Below are 20,103 nucleotides of genomic sequence, written 5' to 3'. Positions count from 1 at the left end.
TTGGGCCCAAAGTGTCAATAATTTGTGTGGCCACCATTATTTTCCAGCACTGCCTTAACCCTCTTGGCATGGAGTTCAGCAGAGCTTCACAGATTGCCATTGGAGTCCTCTTCCACTCCTCCATGACGACATCACGGATCTGGTGGATGTTAGAAATCTTGTGCTCCTCCACGTTCTATTTGAGGATGCCCCACAGATGATCAATAGGGTTTAGGTCTGGAGACATGCTTGGCCAGTCCATCACCTTCACCCTCAGCTTCTTTAGCAAGGCAGTGGTCGTAAAGTATAAAAAAACAAAAGTGGTTCATAAAGTATTCTTTGTAAAAACTGCAAGCGAAAAGTTGGCGTCCTGCTTTGCAATTGAATGACCATTTGTCCACCTTCTTCTCTTGTCAAGTACAATACACACTATGATACCCAATGTAATTTGTCCAAAAAAAATGTTTACAAGGACAGTCTGTATTTTCAATTCAATTCAATTTTATTTGTATAGCGCTTTTTACAATAGACATTGTCTCAAAGCAGCTTTACAGAAATATCAACATGGTATACAGATATTAAAGGTGCGAATTTATCCCAACTGAGCAAGCCACTGAGTGGCGACGGTGGCAAGGAAAAACTCCCTAAGATGTTTTAAGAGGAAGAAACCTTGAGAGGAACCCGACTCAGAAGGGAACCCATCCTCAATTAAAGTATTTCTTTTAAGAAACTTGAAGGGGGTCCAAGCAGGCCAGTTTGTGCCACAGGGATGACACCACTAAATTATTAACTATTAAAACTTGTCCCCTATGTGATAAATTTGGTATCAACCAATTCAATTTTGCTAAACGGCCCTTCACCTTTTCAAGTCCTCCTTCCCAATTTCTCATTATGTTCGCCTTATCCCCCAAAAATACACCTAGGCACTTGAATCCCAATCTCCCCAAAAGTAGACCGTCTGGAAATTTTGGTTTCTCATGTAATCCTAACAAACTTAGTAGCAAAGACATTGCTTTGTCTCTTTATGATAACAATGACATCATCAGGATATGCTGATACCTGAATGTTATTTATACAACTTTGTATGCGTAACCCCACATATTTTTGTTCTGATCTGTTGTAACAGATGTTATATGGCTATGGAATACAACATTCCAGACAATGACCAACCTTGTCGTACGCCCCTAAAAAGTTTAAAATGAGAGCATAATTCATCATTTATCTTTTGAACACTCTCAGCATCATTATAGAGAACCATGACCAGATCAATGAAATCTTTGCAAAAACCAAGAACTTCTAAAACTTTCCATAAATAATCATGCTCAACTTGGTCAAATGCTTTCTCTAGATCTAAGGAAATCAAGCCTAAATCTATGTTAAACATTTTGGTGGTATCTATTGCATCTCGGACTAACAAGATGTTATCAAAGATTGTCCTGCCAGGTACACAATAGGTCTGGTCTGGATGAATGACCTGGACCAACACTTCATGCATTCTATTTGCTAAGACCTTGGAGAGTAGCTTATAATAGCTGCAAAGAAGTGAGACAGGGTACCAATTTGTTATGTCTGTTAGGTCACCTTTATTTGGAAGAAGGGTGAGTACAGGTCTTTGACAGCTCACCGGCAGTATGCCTCCAGCTAGGCTTTCATTAAGCACTGAAAGCACATCCTCTCCCACCACTTCCCATAGGGACTTATAAAAGTCAACTGGAATCACATCGATTCCAGGTGCCTTTCTGGGCTCCATGCTTTGGAGAGCCTTATACAGTTCTGCCATACTCACCGCACCTTTGAAGCCAGCATTTTGCTTCCTCTGTCAGCTGGGAAAGATTTTCATAAAAAACCATTGTCAATTCCAATGCCTACAAAAGAGCTCACTCCTATATAGCTCTTTATAGAACTCCACATCCTTCTGATATCTGTTTGGTCAGACAATAGTACTCCAGCCTCTGAACATTCTCTAGGCTGAAGAAACATTTGGTTGGTGCGTCCAACTGACTTGCCCACTGTGGGCCAGAGCCCACTGTGCTTTGACTTCCAGTAAATCCAACGATTAATTAATTAATTTATTTATTTATTTATTTTGCAAAGAGTGTTTCTAAATATGCCTCACCTCCTGTATACTCGCTAATTTTTGCAAGTGGGTAATCTCGGATTCTAGATTTTTCATAGACCGTGTTAACACTTTAGTGACATTGACAGTGTATTGTTGACAAAACTGTCTGATCTGCACCTTGCCATAGTCCCACCACTGTTGGACAGTTTTGATTTTGAAGTAGGTTTTGGATCATTGTAGTCCTGGAAGATCCAGCCATGACCCATTTTAAGCTTCCTGGCAGAGGTAGTCAGGTTTTCATTTAATATCTGTTGATATTTGATAGAATCCATGATGCCATGTATCCTAAAAAAATTTCCAGGTCCTCTGGCAGAAAAACGTCTGGATTACACATGTAACCCTGTTCTCTGAGAAGGGAACGAGATGTTGTGTTTAGCATAACACTATGGGAGCGCCTCTCATGCATGACTGGCATTTGAAGCTTGTGTAAAATCATGCCTATTTATAGGCCAGCCATGATCAGGTGACGTGGCAATTAAGCATGTCGTGTGATATAAATATGGCACACATGAACCGTGCCATCAGCCTCTATTATCTAAAGCAAAGATGCAATTCACAGGGCTGCCCTGGTATGACAAAGGTACGCAACGTCTCGTTCCCTTCTCAGGGAATAGGGTTACATGCGTAACCCAGACATTCCCTTTCAAAGGGAACGTCGACGTTGCGTTTAGGATAACACTATGGGAATGAGAATACCCACTCCTTCATACCGAGGGTACGGCCTGTTCAAAAAGACCCAAGCCCAAGGATCACTGCAAGACACTTGAGCCCAGGGTGGAATGAATATCCAGGTTTTAATAATGAATAAATGTGTGTGGCATAGACCACCCTGCAGCAGCACACAAATCCTGTAAGGATACCCCTTTGGACAAAGCCTTCGCGGAGGCGACCACCCTAGTGGAATGAGCCCTTATGCCCAGAGGCGTAGCGAGACCGCCTCATAAGCAATAGAGATTGCTTCCACTATCCAATTAGAGATGCGCTGCTTTGACACAGTATCACCTCTACTGTCGCTGCCAAAGCAGACCAACAGCTGCTCCGACTTATGCCATTGGCTGGAGCAGTGGACGTAAGTACAGAGAGCCCTCTCTTATTCCGGTGTGGGGAATGGAGGAGGGCAGAAAGCCTGCAACACCACAGGGTGGGCAGCCGATGAAGGCACCTTAGGAATATAATCCGGCATAGCATACAGGAAGGCCTTGGCTAAACCAGGGGCAAAGTCAAGGCAGGAAGGGGCAATAGAGAGAGCTTGTAGATCTCCTACTCATTTGAGAGATGTCAGGGCCAGCAGAAGAGCTACCTTTTGAGTCAGAAGCTTCTCAGAGGCTGACTCTAAGGGCTCAAATTGTTTCCCTGACAGACCTTCCAGGACCACAGAAAGGTCCCAGGAACGTATGCGCGGCCTGCAGATGGGCCTCAGCCACCTGACACCATGCATGAACCTCGAAGTTAGAGGATGTTGCCCCACAGAGGCTCCATCGACATGGGCCTGGCTGGTCGAAATAGCAGCCACATAAACGGTGATTGTAGAAGGAGCCCACCCCACTGAGAAATGTTTTTGTAAGAACTCCAGGACTGTAGCTATTGCACAGTTCACTGGGTCTACAGTGGATCCCTGCGGAATCTCACAAGGAGTGCCTTCTAGCAGGGATATTATCTCTGAGAACCATATTCGAGCTGGACAATAAGGTGCTACTAGCAGCAGACATAGACTGTCGAACTCTCACTGGAACTTGTGGGAGCAGAGTGATCGGGGGAAAAGCGTACAGACGTGACCTTGGCAACATGTGCACCATGGCTCTCCAGCCCAGCGGGCCGTGTGTTGTTTCCTCGGAGGTGAACACAAGCAGTCCTGCTTGGCCAAACCTCGCCATATGGACTCCACCACTTGTGGATGAAGCCACCAATTCCTGGGCCTCAGCCCCTGCCTCAACAGGATGTCTGCCCCCATATTCCCAGAATGTACATTGCACTCACTGACAAACTTTCCTTCTACCCAGAAAAGAATTAGTCGTGCCTGCCTGAACAGGGGGCGCAGACATAATCCTCCATGGTGATCAATATATGAGACCACCGCTGTGCTGACTGTAAACACATGGTGACCTCTCAATTGAGGAAGGAGGAATTTCAGTGCTAGAAATTTCTAGGCAATTTATATGCTGCTCCAGATGAGGGCCGCTCCAGAGACCGTGAGTGTGAGCCAAGGCTAGAAACCGGGGACACTCAAATTCTCAGAGCATGTAGGCTTTGCTGCGTGACACTGATTACTCTCATAGGTTTCGTCCCAACTTCTCAGCCACCACTGAGCAGTCTCCTGTGCAATAGGCCCATAAGCTCCAAAAGGTCTCCCAAGATCCAGCTTTATCTTGCTCAGTGTTGATAGGATTGACCTTATGCATGTTGGGGATAGAAATGCCCTCATCGTAGTAAAATCCTTATAACCCCTAGAAAAGTTGTCCACTGCACTGGGGAAAGCATACTTTTCTGAGGTTCAACCTGAGCCCAAAGCTATTCATGTGGGTGAGAAAAAACATCTCGATGTTGAACCACCAGTTCCCTGGATCGTGCTAGAATTAACCAGTCATCCAGGTAGTTTAGTACACGGATGCCCTGGAGTCACAATGGAGCCAGAGTGACATCCATGCACTTTGTGAAGGTGTGAGGGGATAAAGCTAGCAATATTTCTATGTGGAAATATTCTCGATCGTCACAAACCAGTCCTCAAACTGAATCTGTGGAACGATAAGTTTGGGCTTCAGCATCTTGAACCTGTATGTCCGAAGAGTACAGTTCAGATGACACAGATCTAAAATTGGCCTCATACGCCTCTATTTTTCTCAGACCAGGAAATAACGGCTGTAAAAACCTCCCTCCCTCAGGGAACGGGGTACATGTTCTATGGCCCCTTTGTCCAAGAGGGATCTTACTTCCTGCATTAACGTTGGGCTCTGGTCTGTGCTGACTACTGTGGTGAGCATACCTCTGAACTGGGGGGGTCGAGATCTGAACTGGACCCGGTAGCCCCTTTCTACGGTAGACAGAACCCATGGAGACACATTTGGCGGTAGTTTACACGCTGCCAGATGGTCTTGTAATGACGTTAACTTTTCCAGATTCAACTGGAGGGAAAGCATCAGACTTTCGTTGCCCTGTGACAGCTCGCTGACCAAAGAACACTGAAAACGGGACAGCCTTGGCTATGGGAGGCCCTACAGTAACACTGGGGGCTAACTGCCCTAACAACCTCATGTCCCCTGATACGTCCCTCCATGCCCCCTCAGGACCGCTCCTCTTTGTCTGCTTGCCCTTTATGACCATTGTCAGATCGGGCCTAGTAGCAGGCCCCGACTGTGGCCACCCGGTACCCCTGGCTGTCTGTGGGGGCTGGCGGCTGCCGTACTCACCTTCTGTGTCTCCTTTGCACTAGTGCTGGCCCGAGCTCCACTCATGGATGCCCAGGTGAACTCGACACAACAGGGAAGGAACTGGCTGAATGCCGCCATATGTCGAGCTCCCTCAGCAGGTCTGCTTGTTAGGCCTGCAACACTTCCATTGTCTGCAGTGACCCACAAGCAAGACCCACTACTGCATAGGCCTTTCCCACCAATGCCACAGTGGCCTTATATGGATGGCAAAGTCGGCTCCCCTAAATTATCACCGTCGTTGGAGAGAGGTAGCTCGCAAGCATCTCCTCCACCTTCAGCATAGCTAAATAGCCATGCCGTTTATTCCCCATGATGGCCGAATAATCTGACGTCACGTGGTTATAACGACAGCTTATGCATGGTTTTCCCACAGAAGCCTGATATTTTGTCATGCACTTCTGGAAAAAAAAGGGGAGCCTTAGTAATCACTTCAAACAGCTCTTTATTTGCTGCTCTCAGTTTTTAGCACACCCTTCTGGCTCCTCAATGTCATAAAGGAATTATTATTCTTAATTTTTGTGTGTGTTATTTATTTATTTGGCTTTCCAAAATCCAGCGGAGAGCCGGACCCAGAATACAGGGCAAAAGATAGAGCAGCGCTCCTCTTCCAGATCCATATGAGATCCCCCGGACCTGAGACAGCGGCTGCCCAGATCCGTGAGGATCTGAAACCCAACTCGCTTCGGCTTCCGAGAAGAGAGTGAGTCGCGAGCGGAGCTGCCTAATATAAGGCGTTACAATGCACACAGTCAGACCTCTTGATGGCTGCGGTGGCGTATTCCACCCATAAACACTTCACACAGAAAGTGTGCAGTCCTCCCCTTGATGAAACACACTTGAATGCTCTCACTTATACTTTTCTCTTTTGCTCATTCTTTTTTCTTCTTCTCTTTTTTTAAAGGGATAGAAAAGTCCAGAGATTTTGAGAAAAGATAGAGAGGAAATGAAGTGTCTTTTTGTTTTTGTTACACAAACGACTGACATGCAGTCTTGCTGAAGACTGTCTTTTTGTTTTTGTTCACAGGTGTCGTTTATATATCACACGACGTGCTTAATTACCACGTCACCTGATCATGGCAGGCCTATAAATTAGGCATGATTTTACACAAGCTTCAGATACCGGTCACTTGCAAGGGCGCTCCCACAGCGTTCCCTTTGAAAAGGAACACCAAATTCCACAAAAAGAACATCATACCTACACTCTAAGAAAGGTCTGTAAAAATAGGGGTCAGTGTACTATATTAATATGAAGGAATTTTATGTATTGATTTTTCACAGGTGTTTTACCTGTATTTTGAATTACACATTGTATTGTGATATCAAGAACCCCCGCTAACCACGAAAGGTGCAAGAGGCAGACGCCATCACACATGCTGGTCACACTTGGTCTTATTTTTAAGTTTTATTCAGATTTTGGAGTGGGAGAAACCTTTCTCACACTTCTGCAGTCTGTTTTCACAGCAGGGTTGCAAAGTTGGGCTGCCGTGGCAAGTTCTTCTACTATATTAACATAGCCAACACAAAGTTTGGTACTGTATTGAATGACTGCAAATGTTACATAAACTGTTTAAGTAACATTAAATTAGTTGCTATCTGACTTGTTTTGCAAATTAATTTCAGACCTGGCACATTTCTCATCGCATGCATATCGTCACATGTTGGAAGATTTAGTTGATATTTGCGGAGATACTATGACTGCATACAGTATGTGTCCTCACTTTGATTAACTTTTGATTGTTGGCAATGGGGGTTTATGTAATGCTGAGTGGATCGTTTCAAGCATGTGTCATATTGCTGTGGAGACGTTGTTGAGTAGCTGTGATAAACTATATGAAATGCAATGCAATGTGTAGGTCAGTTTAACGCCTTCAACAGTGGTGGTGCTGTCATATTACATCTTAGTGTTCATGTGGTGATCTTGACCTGAAACGGCTCAGTCAGGTGAGGCTGTGGTTGAGGCTGTTGCTGACCTAGCTCAGATGCTAGCCTACCCGGCTCTGATTTGAGAGGGAGATGGATCCTGAGCCATGCTAATCTATTCACACTCCAGTTTACATTTTCTTTCTGAATAAAATTATTAATTTTCAGCATCTGTTTCTCACTATGTTACACTTGTGTCGAAGCCATAAATTCAATTTGAGTTGCATATGAGAGTTTGTCAAGGCATAGCAATCATCCCTCCTTCATCCCCTCACAACCTGATCTTTGTCCAGAAGCATCTGAGTCAACTTTGCTTGGTCACACAGACATGTAAACAATGTGTTTTTTCTTATGTGGCCATAAAGATTTTGGAAGAAGGTTTTCCTCATTCAACTGCTTTGCTGTTCATATGTCACAAACACACCCAGGTACAAGGACCAGACAAACTTTGAACCAGTGTGTGTCTGTACAGTTAAAGTGTTCATTGAATTTTTGCAGCAGAGAATATGCAGATGTTAAAGGGCTTGTGTCTCACTTGAATGGCCATATACAAGTGGTCTTATTGTAACTTGATCTTTTGATGGTGTGCTAAGACTTTTTACCTAAAGACATCCTTTTCATCTCATATTTCTAGATAGCATAGAGGGTGGAATGTCACCTAGATAGCACCTGTTCATCTATGCAAAGTTGCAGAACAGTCTGAGGTGAGGGAGCACATGTTGCAGAGAATGTACCTGAAGAAATTGATGTGATTGTTGCAGACCAAAGTAAAGATGGTGGGAGTGATAAAGTGCAAAATACCTACACAGAGAATCTAGCTCTGTTTTACTTGGGATTGCAGGGAAAGTATTTAGTCCCAGCCTCCACAATTACAGAGACATCAAATGAAATTAAAACTCTTCAGGGTATTCAACAGGAGTATACAATGAATGTGCTATTTCAAGAACTTAAACAGTATGGTGTTCCAACAGAGACATTAAGATATCTTGGGAAAAGTGCAGAGCCCTATGCACAAGGCCTTACATGCAAATGGGCCTTTAACTACGCACCATCAAAGGCTGCAATATTACAAGACGCACTTTAACTATGTTCAGCCTGTTGAAATCACATGTGGGTACAATGATAGAGGGCAGAAGAGGCCCTATCATTACATTCCAGTAACGGAAAGCCACAGAGCAATGCTAAAAGTGGGTAGTGCAGCTCAACAGAGTTTTAAACGTCTCCTTGTTGATGATGGTACATTCTGTGATTTCACTGATGGGCATGTCATTAGATTTAATGCTATATTTGTGTTAGACCCAGATTCTTTAAAGGTGATACTTTTTCAAGATGCTTTTGAGGTGGCTAATCCTCTTGGATCTGCCAAGAAAAACACAAAGTTTTAACTGTCTACTTCACTCTGGGAAATTTCTATTCACACAACCAATCAAATGTTGATCAAATACAGTTGGTACTGCTCTGTCTAGAGAAAGAGTGTAAATATTTTGGAGTGGATAAAGGTTTCAGTAAGCTTGTGTCAGACTTGTATGAGCTGGAGGTAAAGGGCATTTCTTTTGAGGGTAAGATATATACAGGTATTGTCGCATGCACAATGGGAGATAACCTGGGCTCCCACATGACTGGCGACTTTACAGAAAATTTCAGCTGTGGTGAGCATTTCTGCAGATACTATCTAGTCACAAAAAATTTATTTTTGTCCAACTGTCTCACATTTGTTACTCATAGAGATCCTGCTGGTTATAATGAGTCTGTGTAGTATTTGGAGCATCACCCTGAAGTGGCCATGCATCAGGGCATTAAAGGCAACAGTGTTTTCAACAAACTGTTTAATTTCCACTTGTGTCAGCCTGGACTGCCACCCTGTCTAGCACATAACCTGTTTGATTGTGACATAGCAATGTGTTTACAGATCCTAATTAAAATGAAAAAGTGGTTCAGTTACAAGTCACTAAATGACCGACTCAAATCATTTCCTGGTGAAAGCAGCCACAAGCCAAATGCTATTCCCAACAAGGGAGTTCTTGTTATTGAGGCTATTGTAGCACATGACAGAATTGAAGAAACTGACAGTGCTATATGGCAGCTGGTACTTCTTCTGAGGGAGTTAGCTGAATTTGTCTGTGCACCTAGACTTTCTGATTCTCAGATTGCTTACATGAAGGTACTGATATGTGATAAGGTACAAGGAGTATGTGGAAATGAGGCAAGTGTTATTCCCACATGTAAATCTTAGACCAAAACACCACTATCTGCTTCACTATGCTGACTTAAGTTTACAGTTTGGTCTGCTCATACATACTTGGACCATGTGCTTTGAAAGTAAGCATAGCTATTTCAAAAGATGTATCAGGTCAATTTTTTTTTTTTTTTTTTTTTTTTAAATCCAAGTTAGAGCCACTTCATATTCAAATGGTATGCTTATCTTACTGAGATATACCAAAAGACAGCTACAGTTAGGGCAAATAGCAAGCATCGTTATCAAAAGGGAAACAACTGTCCTACGTTTGCTGAGGGGGAAAAAAAACAGCTGGGTGCCTGAGCTTGTTGGAATTAGTTTGGAAAGCTGTGCCATCACTCAGTAATGATCTGATGGACTCACTCATGGGTAGACTGGAGGTGATTGGAGTGAACTGTGTAGATGACCTGAGCTTTGTAAAAAATAAACAGGCATTCAATTCTGAAAATTAATATTAAATTTTCACAACTGAAAATTGGGGAGAAAAAGCAGGGGGTGAAAAAAGCAACACTACCGCAGCTGTCTTTCTTGCGAGTTGGGCCTAGACTACTGCACTGAATGCACTGCATGACGGACAGGAGTCACACAACATTACTTTCATGTAGGTCAAACTAAAATGAGTGAATAATACGACAACAACTGTGTGGTAATGATGCCAGAGAGTTCACAGCCTAAATCAGCCGCAGAGAGCCACAGAGAGAGTGATTTAAAAAGCAATCAAAAAGCCCCGTTTGGAAATTCTTCGGATTTTGGTCAGTAGAAGGCAAAATTGTGGAACCTTGAAATAAAGTTGTATGCAAGCCCTGTCCCCAACAGATCGCAGCCGTGTCTGTGGGACAGCCACTAAACCAGCTTGAGAGGAGCGCAAATGACGCTTGAGTGTATATAAAGTTAAAAGCGCAGACAGATACTGAGGAGCCAGACCATGCAGTGCCTTATATGTGAGCATAAGGTTTTTAAAATCAACATAAAAGACGAGTGCCAGATGAGAGAGTGGTCTGCACTTATATAGCGCTTTTATCCAAAGCGCTTTACCCTGTGTCTCATTCACCCATTCACACACACATTCACGCACCAATGGTAGCAGAGCTGCTATGCAAGGCACTAACTTGCCATTGGAAGCAACTTGAGGTTCAGTGTCTTGCCCAAGGACACTTCGGTATGTGGAGTCATGTTTGCTGGGAATTCATCCGCCAACCCTATGATTAGTGGACAACCCTCTCTACCACCTGGGCCACAGCCACCATATAGTGCCTTTTGCGTTATTCCAAGCCTGTCTCCACCTTCGTCATTTCTGCCGCACCAATAGCGAGTGTTACAGTGACTATTCCAGTTGAAGTTACTTCTAGTTAGCAAATGAACAGATACATGTACAAACAGCTGAATGAATCTCTCACCCTCCACACAGTTAGTGGAGAAGAAGCCAATGTTTCTGGACTCGAGAGGGTTTTCATGAGTGCAGTCTGGTGAACGGGTTTGAGGCTCAGACTCTCCTGTCAGAGAGGAATTGTCTACCTGAATGAGAAGAAGCATCAAGCATAAATTAATAATAATAATAATAATAATAATAATAATAATAATGTTTTATTCTCAGTGTGGAGTCTGTTTCCAGAACAGAAGTTGTTCACCTAGAGAAGTGATGTTAGGTGGCTAATGGTAGGTGTTGGTGAGTTTTTTTTATATCTCTGTTTTAAACTTTCGCTAATAAAGTTATTTTATTCTCATAACACTTCTGTAATACTAAGCAATTACAAGACACAAATACATTTTGTAGTTTGTAGTTTGATGGCAGTAAAGACATTTTTTTTCTTTCTCTCTCTTTGAATCTACTCAGCCTCTCTCATTCTCTCATACCTTGCAGCCACTGGAAGAGATAAACCGTAGGTCAGCCGGAATGCGATCACCCCCCTTTATTTCCACCAGATCTCCCAGAACCACCTCCTCTGCAATAATCTGTTTCTTCTCACCCTCACGGATCACTAAAGCTTGCTATAAATCAGTGAGAGAGGGAGGGAGGGAGGGTGAGAGAGAGAGAGAGAGAGAGAGAGAGAGAGAGAGAGAGAGAGAGAGAGAGAATATAAGAGAAGGAGATGATAAATCAAATGTGTTATTGATGGATAGCACATTTAATCAAACATTACCACGGTGTTTATTTTTACTTTTCATTTTTTTAACCTCATAAAGTCAGTAATGACCACACCTTTCAAACATGTTACCATTTCAGTGATGGTAAGTATACCAAATAAAGTATTATTATTTATTTGTCTACCTAAATCACTAAACCCTGGTTAACTCACCAGTATTGGTTATGAACACACAGATAAAGGACATGTCACCTCAAATACTAATATTAATATCTATTAATGAATCTATCAATGAATATATTAATAATCTATTGCATTTGCATTACCCAAATATAATTTGCATTATATATATATATATATATATATATATATATATATATATATATATATATATATATATATATATATATATATTGTCGCGACGGACCGACAGCCGGCGCACATAATAAGAAAGTCGCTCCTTCCCCAACTGCCGCACCGGCACGAAGCGGACAGCCTCGTGCCAGACACACCGTCAGCCGGAAGGACCATCACGGTGGGGCGGGACCGTTGACGCTACGCCGGCCGGCGATTGGGGAGACCGTCGGGGAAATTCCACCACTCAGGCGACGGCGGAGGAGGATAAAAGGACGCGCTTCCGGCCGCGCGAGGAGAACTGCGAAGAGACAGACTCCGTGCGTGCTCTTCAGCGGCATATAGGCACGCCAACATTGAGCACGACGGTATCCTCTCTCAAATCTCTAATTCCTCTCTCTCTCTCTCTCTCTCTCTCTCTCTCTCTCTCTCTCTCTCTCTCTGTGCGCATGCGCGGTAGTGGAGCGAGTGTGGCGTGTTGAGCGTGTGAGAGCGGTTGGCGTTTCGCCAGCTTTTTTCGGCATTTGATGCAGTTTTTTTCCGTGTAAACATCTCGGATCAATTATTTGTGTGTGTGTGTGTGTGTGTGTGTGTGTGTGTGTGTGTGTGCGAGCGAGTGTGAAAGCGAGTAAGAGTGTGTGTGTCGCGGTGGAGGAGCATGGCGGCTCCAAACACGCGGCTGTGTGAGAGTTTGACTCGCCGGCACGGTGTGAGGGTGGCGTGCAGGGCGAGTGTGGAGGAGTGTGTGTTAGCGGTTGGAGAAGTGGTGGGGCATGAGAGCATGTCTCTGCCTCCCGCATGAACAATGCAATTGTAGTCTTTGTGAATGACGTTGATAGAGCAAACAAGCTAGTACAGAAAGGAATTGTGCTCAATAATGAGCTAACGATGGTCTCTTCCCTAAGTTTCCTATCCAAAAAGGTTATACTGTCTAATGTCCCTCCCTTCATCTCTGATGAGATAATATCCAAAGAACTGTCTAGATACGGGCGGTTGGTCTCCCCCATAAAGAACGTCCCCACTAGTTAAGCACTTGGTGTCTTTTAGAAGAATGGTTTTTATGATTCCGAAAGATGGTGTAGAGGAATTGAACCTAGTGTTTAAATTCAGTGTAGAAGGCTATGGCTAGAGCATTTTTGTATCTACAGACACAGACATAAAATGTTTTAAATCTGGCAAAATAGGACATCTTGTCCAGGCCTGTCCTGAGAGACAGAGTGACCCTGGTGTTTCTGAGCGACCGGGGCAGGAAGCATCAGGGCCTTCTGGAGCCGTTCCCCCTGCGGCTGCAGCTCAGCCCGCTGCTGAAGGCCCCGGAGTTGCTACTGCACCAGAGCCTAGTGAGAGCGAACCCCAATCTCAGCCTGTAGCCCAGGAACCCATGAAGGATATACCAACCCCAGAGAAGCCCTGCTTAACTGAAGTGGCTCCAGAGAAGTCCTGCTTTCCTGAACTAGAGAATCCTTGTCTGACCGACAAAGACGCAGTGGATTCTGGTGCAGAGCTGGAGATACCTGCGCTGGCAGAGGCAGGTACAGGGGTGCAGAGCAGTCGCTCAGAAGCACCAGTCACTACGCCGGGGGATGGGGGAGACGTGGAGATGGAGGACGAACCCATGTTTAAAGTACCGAACAAGCGGAAGAAACGAGGTAAGGGACAAGGGAGCAAACAGGCCAAAAGAGACACTAAAGTAGACGAAAAAGAAACAGACAGTGATGATTACATGTCAGATTCTGTTTTTAACTTTGGCTCGCAGGAAGAAAAGCGAGAAGTTGTATACCGTGCTGAGAGCATTAAGGAGTTCTTACGGAATACCAAATGGCAAAAGAATGTTGTAGTAGAAGAGCATTTCCCAAATCTGAAGCAGTTTATCCATGATGTCAAACATTTTAGAATGGAAGGAGCTTTTATTGACACTGAGATCTATCGTCTGAAGAAATTAATTACTAAAGTCAGCAAAGAAACTTCTGATGAAGACCAGTATGGTGTTTGGTGTGTTTCATATTAAAATGGGTTTTATCATCTGCTTGTTTTATCTACACCTTGTTCTTATGAGTGGGATTCGTATTGCAAGTGTAAACATTACCGGGGCAAGAGAACATGAAAAACGTGTAAAACTATGAGTTACTAACGCAGAAGCGTATTGATGTAGTGATATTGCAAGAAACACATAGTAATGTCAATAATGCTACTAGCTGGATGAAGGAGTGTGGTGGGCTGGCAATTTAAAGTCACAATACATCAGTTAGTGGTGGGGTTGCCCTACTGTTTGCTCGCAATTTTACTCCCAGTTCTTATACAGTAGTTGAGGTTTTAAATGGGAGGCTTTTAAAAGTAAGAGCTATCTATGAGAATGAGAGCTTTGTTTTTATTTGTGTGTATGCTCCCACCAGTGCAGTGGAGAGAATGGTTTTCTTAGATAAACTAGACAATGTCATTGCTGACTGCAACACTGCCGATATTTTAATTCTGGGTGGGGATTTTAACTGCACAACAGATAACTTGGACAGGAAGCACACAGAACCTCATGTAGCCTCCCGTAAGCGCCTGTGGGAGATGATGGAGGCTCACGAACTGATTGATATTTGGAGAAATTTAAATAGAAACCAGAAGCAGTACACGTGGGCCCACTCCATAGACAACACACTCTCCCTGGCAAGACTAGATCGCTTTTATGGTTTTAAACATCAGCTGACACTTTTTACTAAATGTTTTATTGTTCCAGTAGGCGTCTCTGATCACAGTATGGTGCAGTGTATTGTCAGTAAAGAAAATGTAAAACCAAAAAGTGCATACTGGCATTTTAATACTGCACTTTTAGAGGATACTAATTTTAGAGAATCTTTTATTTATTTCTGGAATGTTTTTAAATATGAAAAGATGGCTTTTAGTTCTATACAACAGTGGTGGGATGTGGCCAAAGCTCAAATTAAGGCATTTTGTCAACAGTACACTCTTAATGTCATGAGAGACATTGTCAGATCTCTGAAAGCTTTGGAGACTGGAATAGTGGAACTCCAGTGTTTGGAGACCACAGGAGATCGAGGGCAGATTGAAGCCCTCAGAAGTAAAAAAGCTATAATGAATGACCTGTTGGGCATCACAGCACAGGGGGCGCTGGTCTGCTCACGCTTTAAAAGCATGAATGAGATGGATGCTCCATCTAAGTTCTTTTTTGGTCTAGAGCAGAAGAATGGACAGAAAAGATTCATACATGCTGTGCGAACAGAATCAGGAGATCTTCTGTCCGATCCCACTGAAATTCGCAAGCAGACAGTTAGCTTCTACTCGAAGCTGTACAGCAGTGAGCAGTCAGGGGCACAGACAGTAGAAGAGAGCTTCCTTAAAGACCTGCCAAAACTCCCAAAGCATGTGGCCAGCGATCTGGACATAGAGCTAACTCTAGCAGAGTTCTATGAAGCTCTCCAAGGGATGGAGAATGGAAGGGCGCCAGGCATAGACGGTGTCCCTGTAGAATTCTACAAAGCCTTCTGGACAGTTATAGGGCAGGATGTGCTAGAAGTGTTGCTAGGCAGTGTGAAGGGAGGTGAACTCCCATTGAGCTGCAGGAGAGCCGTCCTGACCCTCCTGCCCAAAAAGGGAGACCTGACACATTTGAAGAACTGGCGCCCGGTCTCACTGTTGTGCACTGACTACAAACTGCTCTCAAAAGCGCTAGCTTCAAGACTGACTAAGGTAATGGAGCAAATCACTCACCTTGACCAGACGTACTGTGTACCCGGCAGGTCTATACTTGATAATATACATTTAATTCGTGACATTTTGGGCGTCTCCAGGCTATTGGGATTAAAGACTGGCCTTATTTTTCTAGACCAGGAAAAGGCTTTTGACCGGGTTGAACATGATTACTTGTGGAAGGTGCTGGAAAACTTTGGTTTCAACCCAGGTTTCATAGCCATGATCAAGACTTTGTACAGTGAAATTGAGAATGTACTGAAGGTTAATGGTGGTTTGTGTGCCCCTTTTAGAGTCTACAGAGGTATTAGACAAGGCTGTTCTCTGTCAGGCATGCTGTATACCCTAGCGTTTGAACCTCTTTTATGTAAACTGAGAAATCAACTTTCTGGTTTTAAGATATCTTAATCCAGCGCTTCTCTGTGTCTCTCAGGATATGCAGATGACTTAGTTGTAATGCTGGGAACACAAACTGATGTGAATATTTTAATTGATGTTTTAAAAGAATTTGAGATTTTATCTTCTGCCAAGGTCAACTGGGCCAAAAGTGAAGCCATTTTAGTTGGAGAGTGGGGTGGTGGGCAGCCCACATTACCAGCTGGTTTGGCGTGGAAAAAGGGTGGTTTTAAGTACTTGGGTGTTTATCTAGGCAGCACTGAGTTTTTAAATAAAAATTGGGAAGGTGTCTTTGAGAAGGTAAAGGGCAGGTTGAACAGGTGGAAGTGGTTGGTCCCAAAAATGTCTTACAGGGGACGCACGCTGGTCATCAACAGCCTGGCAGCATCAACCCTGTGGCACAAGCTGGGAGATTGGTATGGAGAGTAGCAGTTTATAGGTTGTTACACACAGTAGGAGGACTGGGATTAGACAGAACTTTGTTTTTAATGGACACAAAAACGCTAGACCTTGCTGGATTACCAGTTTTTTATCGTGGGCTTTTTAAAATATGGATTTTTTTTTAAAAACAAATCAAGGGGTGCAGAACACCATACTGGCTGCTTGAGGAACCCCTGGTGAATGGTGGGAGATTAGATATCTCAGGTGTGACCACCCCATCATTATCCAGAGTTCTGGTCTCATCGGGGATTGTGACACTCCGGCAGCTGGTGAACATCACAGGAACGGACCTGTCACGGGCTGAGGACTTAGCAGCGAGCCTGGGACTACAGTCGCTACGTATTGTGAACAAGCTCCTACATTGCTGGAGGTCCACCCTAACGTCAGAGGAGCGTGCTCAGCTGATGAACAATGAAACAAGCAAGACTGGACCTACAGAAGAGGAACCTTTTCCCCAGCTGGGCATCGCTCCAGATCTAGATGGGTGTGGTGGCCCCCTCCTGGAGTTCAACAGTGACATGAACATTGAGACAGTGACCGGCAAGCTCCTGTACAAAGCCTGCGTGAAAGTTTTAAATAAGAAAAAGCTGAATGGGAGAGTGGACACCCCATGGCGAGCTGTACTGGGTTTTAATGATGATGTTAAACCGGAGTGGAGGGCACTTTATAAACCACCCTTAACTAAAAAATTTGCTGACCTCCAATGGAGGATTTTGTATGGAATTGTTTCTGTGAATTCTTTTATCTCCATTTTAAACCCTGAGGTCACACAGGAATGTCCATTCTGTTCACAGAGAGAGACTGTTTTTCATGCGTTTATACATTGCTCCAGGTTGCAGCCATTGTTTGTGTTTTTAAAAAACAACCTGAGGTCATTTTATGTGGATTTTACTTTTCAGATTTTTATCTTTGGTTTTAAATACGTCACAAAGAACAGGTTTAAGTGTCAGCTGATCAATTTTATCTTTGGTCAAGCAAAAATGTCGATATACCTAAGCAGGAAAACCAAAGTGGCACAGAACACAGACTGCGATGCCAGAAAAATTCTCTCTAGATTGATCAAATCACGGATTCTGATCGATTTTAACTTTTACAATAGTATGGGAGACTTGGAGATGTTCAAGGCAGTGTGGTGTTGCGAGGAGGCTCTGTGTTCTGTAGTGGAGGGAGAACTTTGTTTTACACCAGCATTAGGCTGATAATGTTCTTAACGACTAGCCTTTTGTTGTGCTGATTTATTTTATTTACCTAATTTATTACCTGTATTTGTTTTTTTAATGCTCTCTAAATATTTATTTATTTTTTATATTGAGTCACATTTGACTTTAATGTGTATAATGTGACCTTTTGTTAAAAATAAAAGATTGTAAAAGTCAAGTCTCTCTCTCTCTCTCTCCTTCTCTCCTTCTCTCCCCGAAGGTGCGAGCTCGGACGAGACCGCTGGGTGGTGAGATCGCGTTCAATGGTGGATGACGGCACAGGAACCCCGACACGCCCTTGAGAAGGTCACAACGCCAGCCACACCCCCACGAAACCCCTCGCACTCACACGCCCTCACCTCCTCACGACAGACAATTCACACACGGACAAATAAAGCACCCATTTTGACTGCAACCTGTCTCTTGTGGGTCTGTGCTCCGCCCTCCCCCGGGCTAATTCCCCTACAATATATACACGTAATTTAATTTAAAAAGTGGAACTTTCATATATTCTACATTCATTACATATAAAGTGAAATATTTCAGACCTTTTTTTTTTTGTTTGTTTTAATCTTGATTATGGCTTACAGCTCATGGAATTCAAAAATCCAGTATTCGGATATTGTGCAACTGTGGGGCAGCAAGCCCATTCAACTCCAGAGCCATTATTATGCCTAGTGTTCAAAAATTGCAATTGCAACAAGAGATAGTAAAGGCCCATTGGGGAAAGAATGAAGGTTCAGGGTAGGAGCAATGGACAGATAATTAATTACAGGGTTGTCAGGATCACGATTTTTAAAATGTGATTTAAAAGTTTCAAATGGTCTATGCCACCAATATCTTGTTTTATTGCAAATTCTCAGAATAAAATATAATACATTTTTACAAAAAACAAAAGCAAAGTCCAGACAGTGTGTCTTTGATGTACAGAACCATTTTTATTGTACAACCCCAATTCCAAAAAGGTTGGGACAGTATGGTAAATGCTAATAAAAACAAAGAGTAGTGATTTATAAATGTTCTTTGACTTGTATTTAAACAAAGAAACGTACAACAAGTATTTGTAATTTTACCTAATCAACTGCATCGTTTTTTTTTTAAAGATAAATGTATATTTTGATATTGATGGTTGCAACACGTTCCAAAAAAGTTGGGACAAGGGCAATTTAGGACTAATCAGGTGAGGCAATCGTCTAATCATAGTATATAAGGAGCCTCCAAAAAAAGACCTAGTCCATCAAGAGCAAGGATGGGTCGAGGCTCACCAATCTGCCGACAGATGCATCAGCAAATAATCTAACACTTTGAGAACAATATTCCCCAAAGACAAATTGGTAGGATTTTGGGCATTTCACCTTTTACAGAGCACAATATAATTAATTAATTAAAAGTTTCAAGGAATCCGGTCCATTCTTGGTGTGTTAAGAGCAAGGCCAAAAACCATTTCTGAATGTGCGTGATCTAAAATTCCTTCAGAGGTCATTGTCTTAAATACTGTCATGAGTCTGTAATGGATATCCTGACATGGGCGTGGCAATACTTTGGTAAACCTTTGCCAATCAACACCATTCACCGCTGCATCCACAGATGCAAGATAAGGCTTTAATATGCAAAGCAGAAGCCATACATCAACACTGAATCCAATTTTCAAATGACTCTTTTTGTTTTTGTTTTTTATTGCATTTTCCATACTGTCCCAACTTTTTCAGAATTGGGGTTGTAAGATTATATTGCAAAGACTGGCAGAAGCAAAGAGATATTACAGAGTGGATAATGTCTATACACCAGAAATGCACGTGCACCATGGTAACCTCGTTTCCCAGTCAAAGACAGAGAAAAAGAAAAAAACTGTCCCCCATCTCCAATGCCTGATATTTTTTTGGATTAGTTTCAGGGCTTGCACAGGCAAGCAAATCAACTGAAGATCGGTTTATATCTGTTAAATAGCAACATATTTAAAATTGTTGATCACTCATAACATTTGTTCATTGGCTCTGCCCTGCCTGCCACTATGGACAAGCCAACACCAAAAATTATTCCAGTGGTGTCACTTTTCCTACTGTCCATTTTAAAGACAATGTGTTGATCTTTATGCTTCCTGTTCACAGTTATCAGTGATATAATGTGACAAAGTAGCCATCTTTTTCAACAAGTGCTGGCAATTTAAAGAGGCTTAATAGAATGCTCTTTATATAACATGGACATGCAGCAATTTACAATTTTAACACACCTTTTAATGTTCTCAACAGTGGGG

General features: G+C 43.0%; 1 protein-coding gene across 6 annotated transcripts in view; it reads right to left on the bottom strand.

Moving 5' to 3' along the window:
• The window catches only part of atp1a2a (ATPase Na+/K+ transporting subunit alpha 2a), a 112,132-nt gene that overhangs the window by 68,872 nt on the left and 23,157 nt on the right, over positions 1-20,103 (bottom strand). For all 6 annotated transcript variants that reach the window (XM_053673767.1, XM_017461878.3, XM_017461877.3 and 3 more), the window contains 2 exons: positions 11,534-11,668; positions 11,077-11,194 (listed from right to left, as the gene is read on the bottom strand). In XM_053673767.1, coding sequence (XP_053529742.1) covers positions 11,077-11,194; positions 11,534-11,668 — 253 coding nt within the window. The remainder of the gene's footprint in view (positions 1-11,076; positions 11,195-11,533; positions 11,669-20,103) is intronic.

The sequence above is a fragment of the Ictalurus punctatus genome, chromosome 20 (assembly GCF_001660625.3).
Source record: "Ictalurus punctatus breed USDA103 chromosome 20, Coco_2.0, whole genome shotgun sequence".
Taxonomy (NCBI): domain Eukaryota; kingdom Metazoa; phylum Chordata; class Actinopteri; order Siluriformes; family Ictaluridae; genus Ictalurus; species Ictalurus punctatus.
This window is presented reverse-complemented; position numbering and strand designations above follow the sequence as displayed.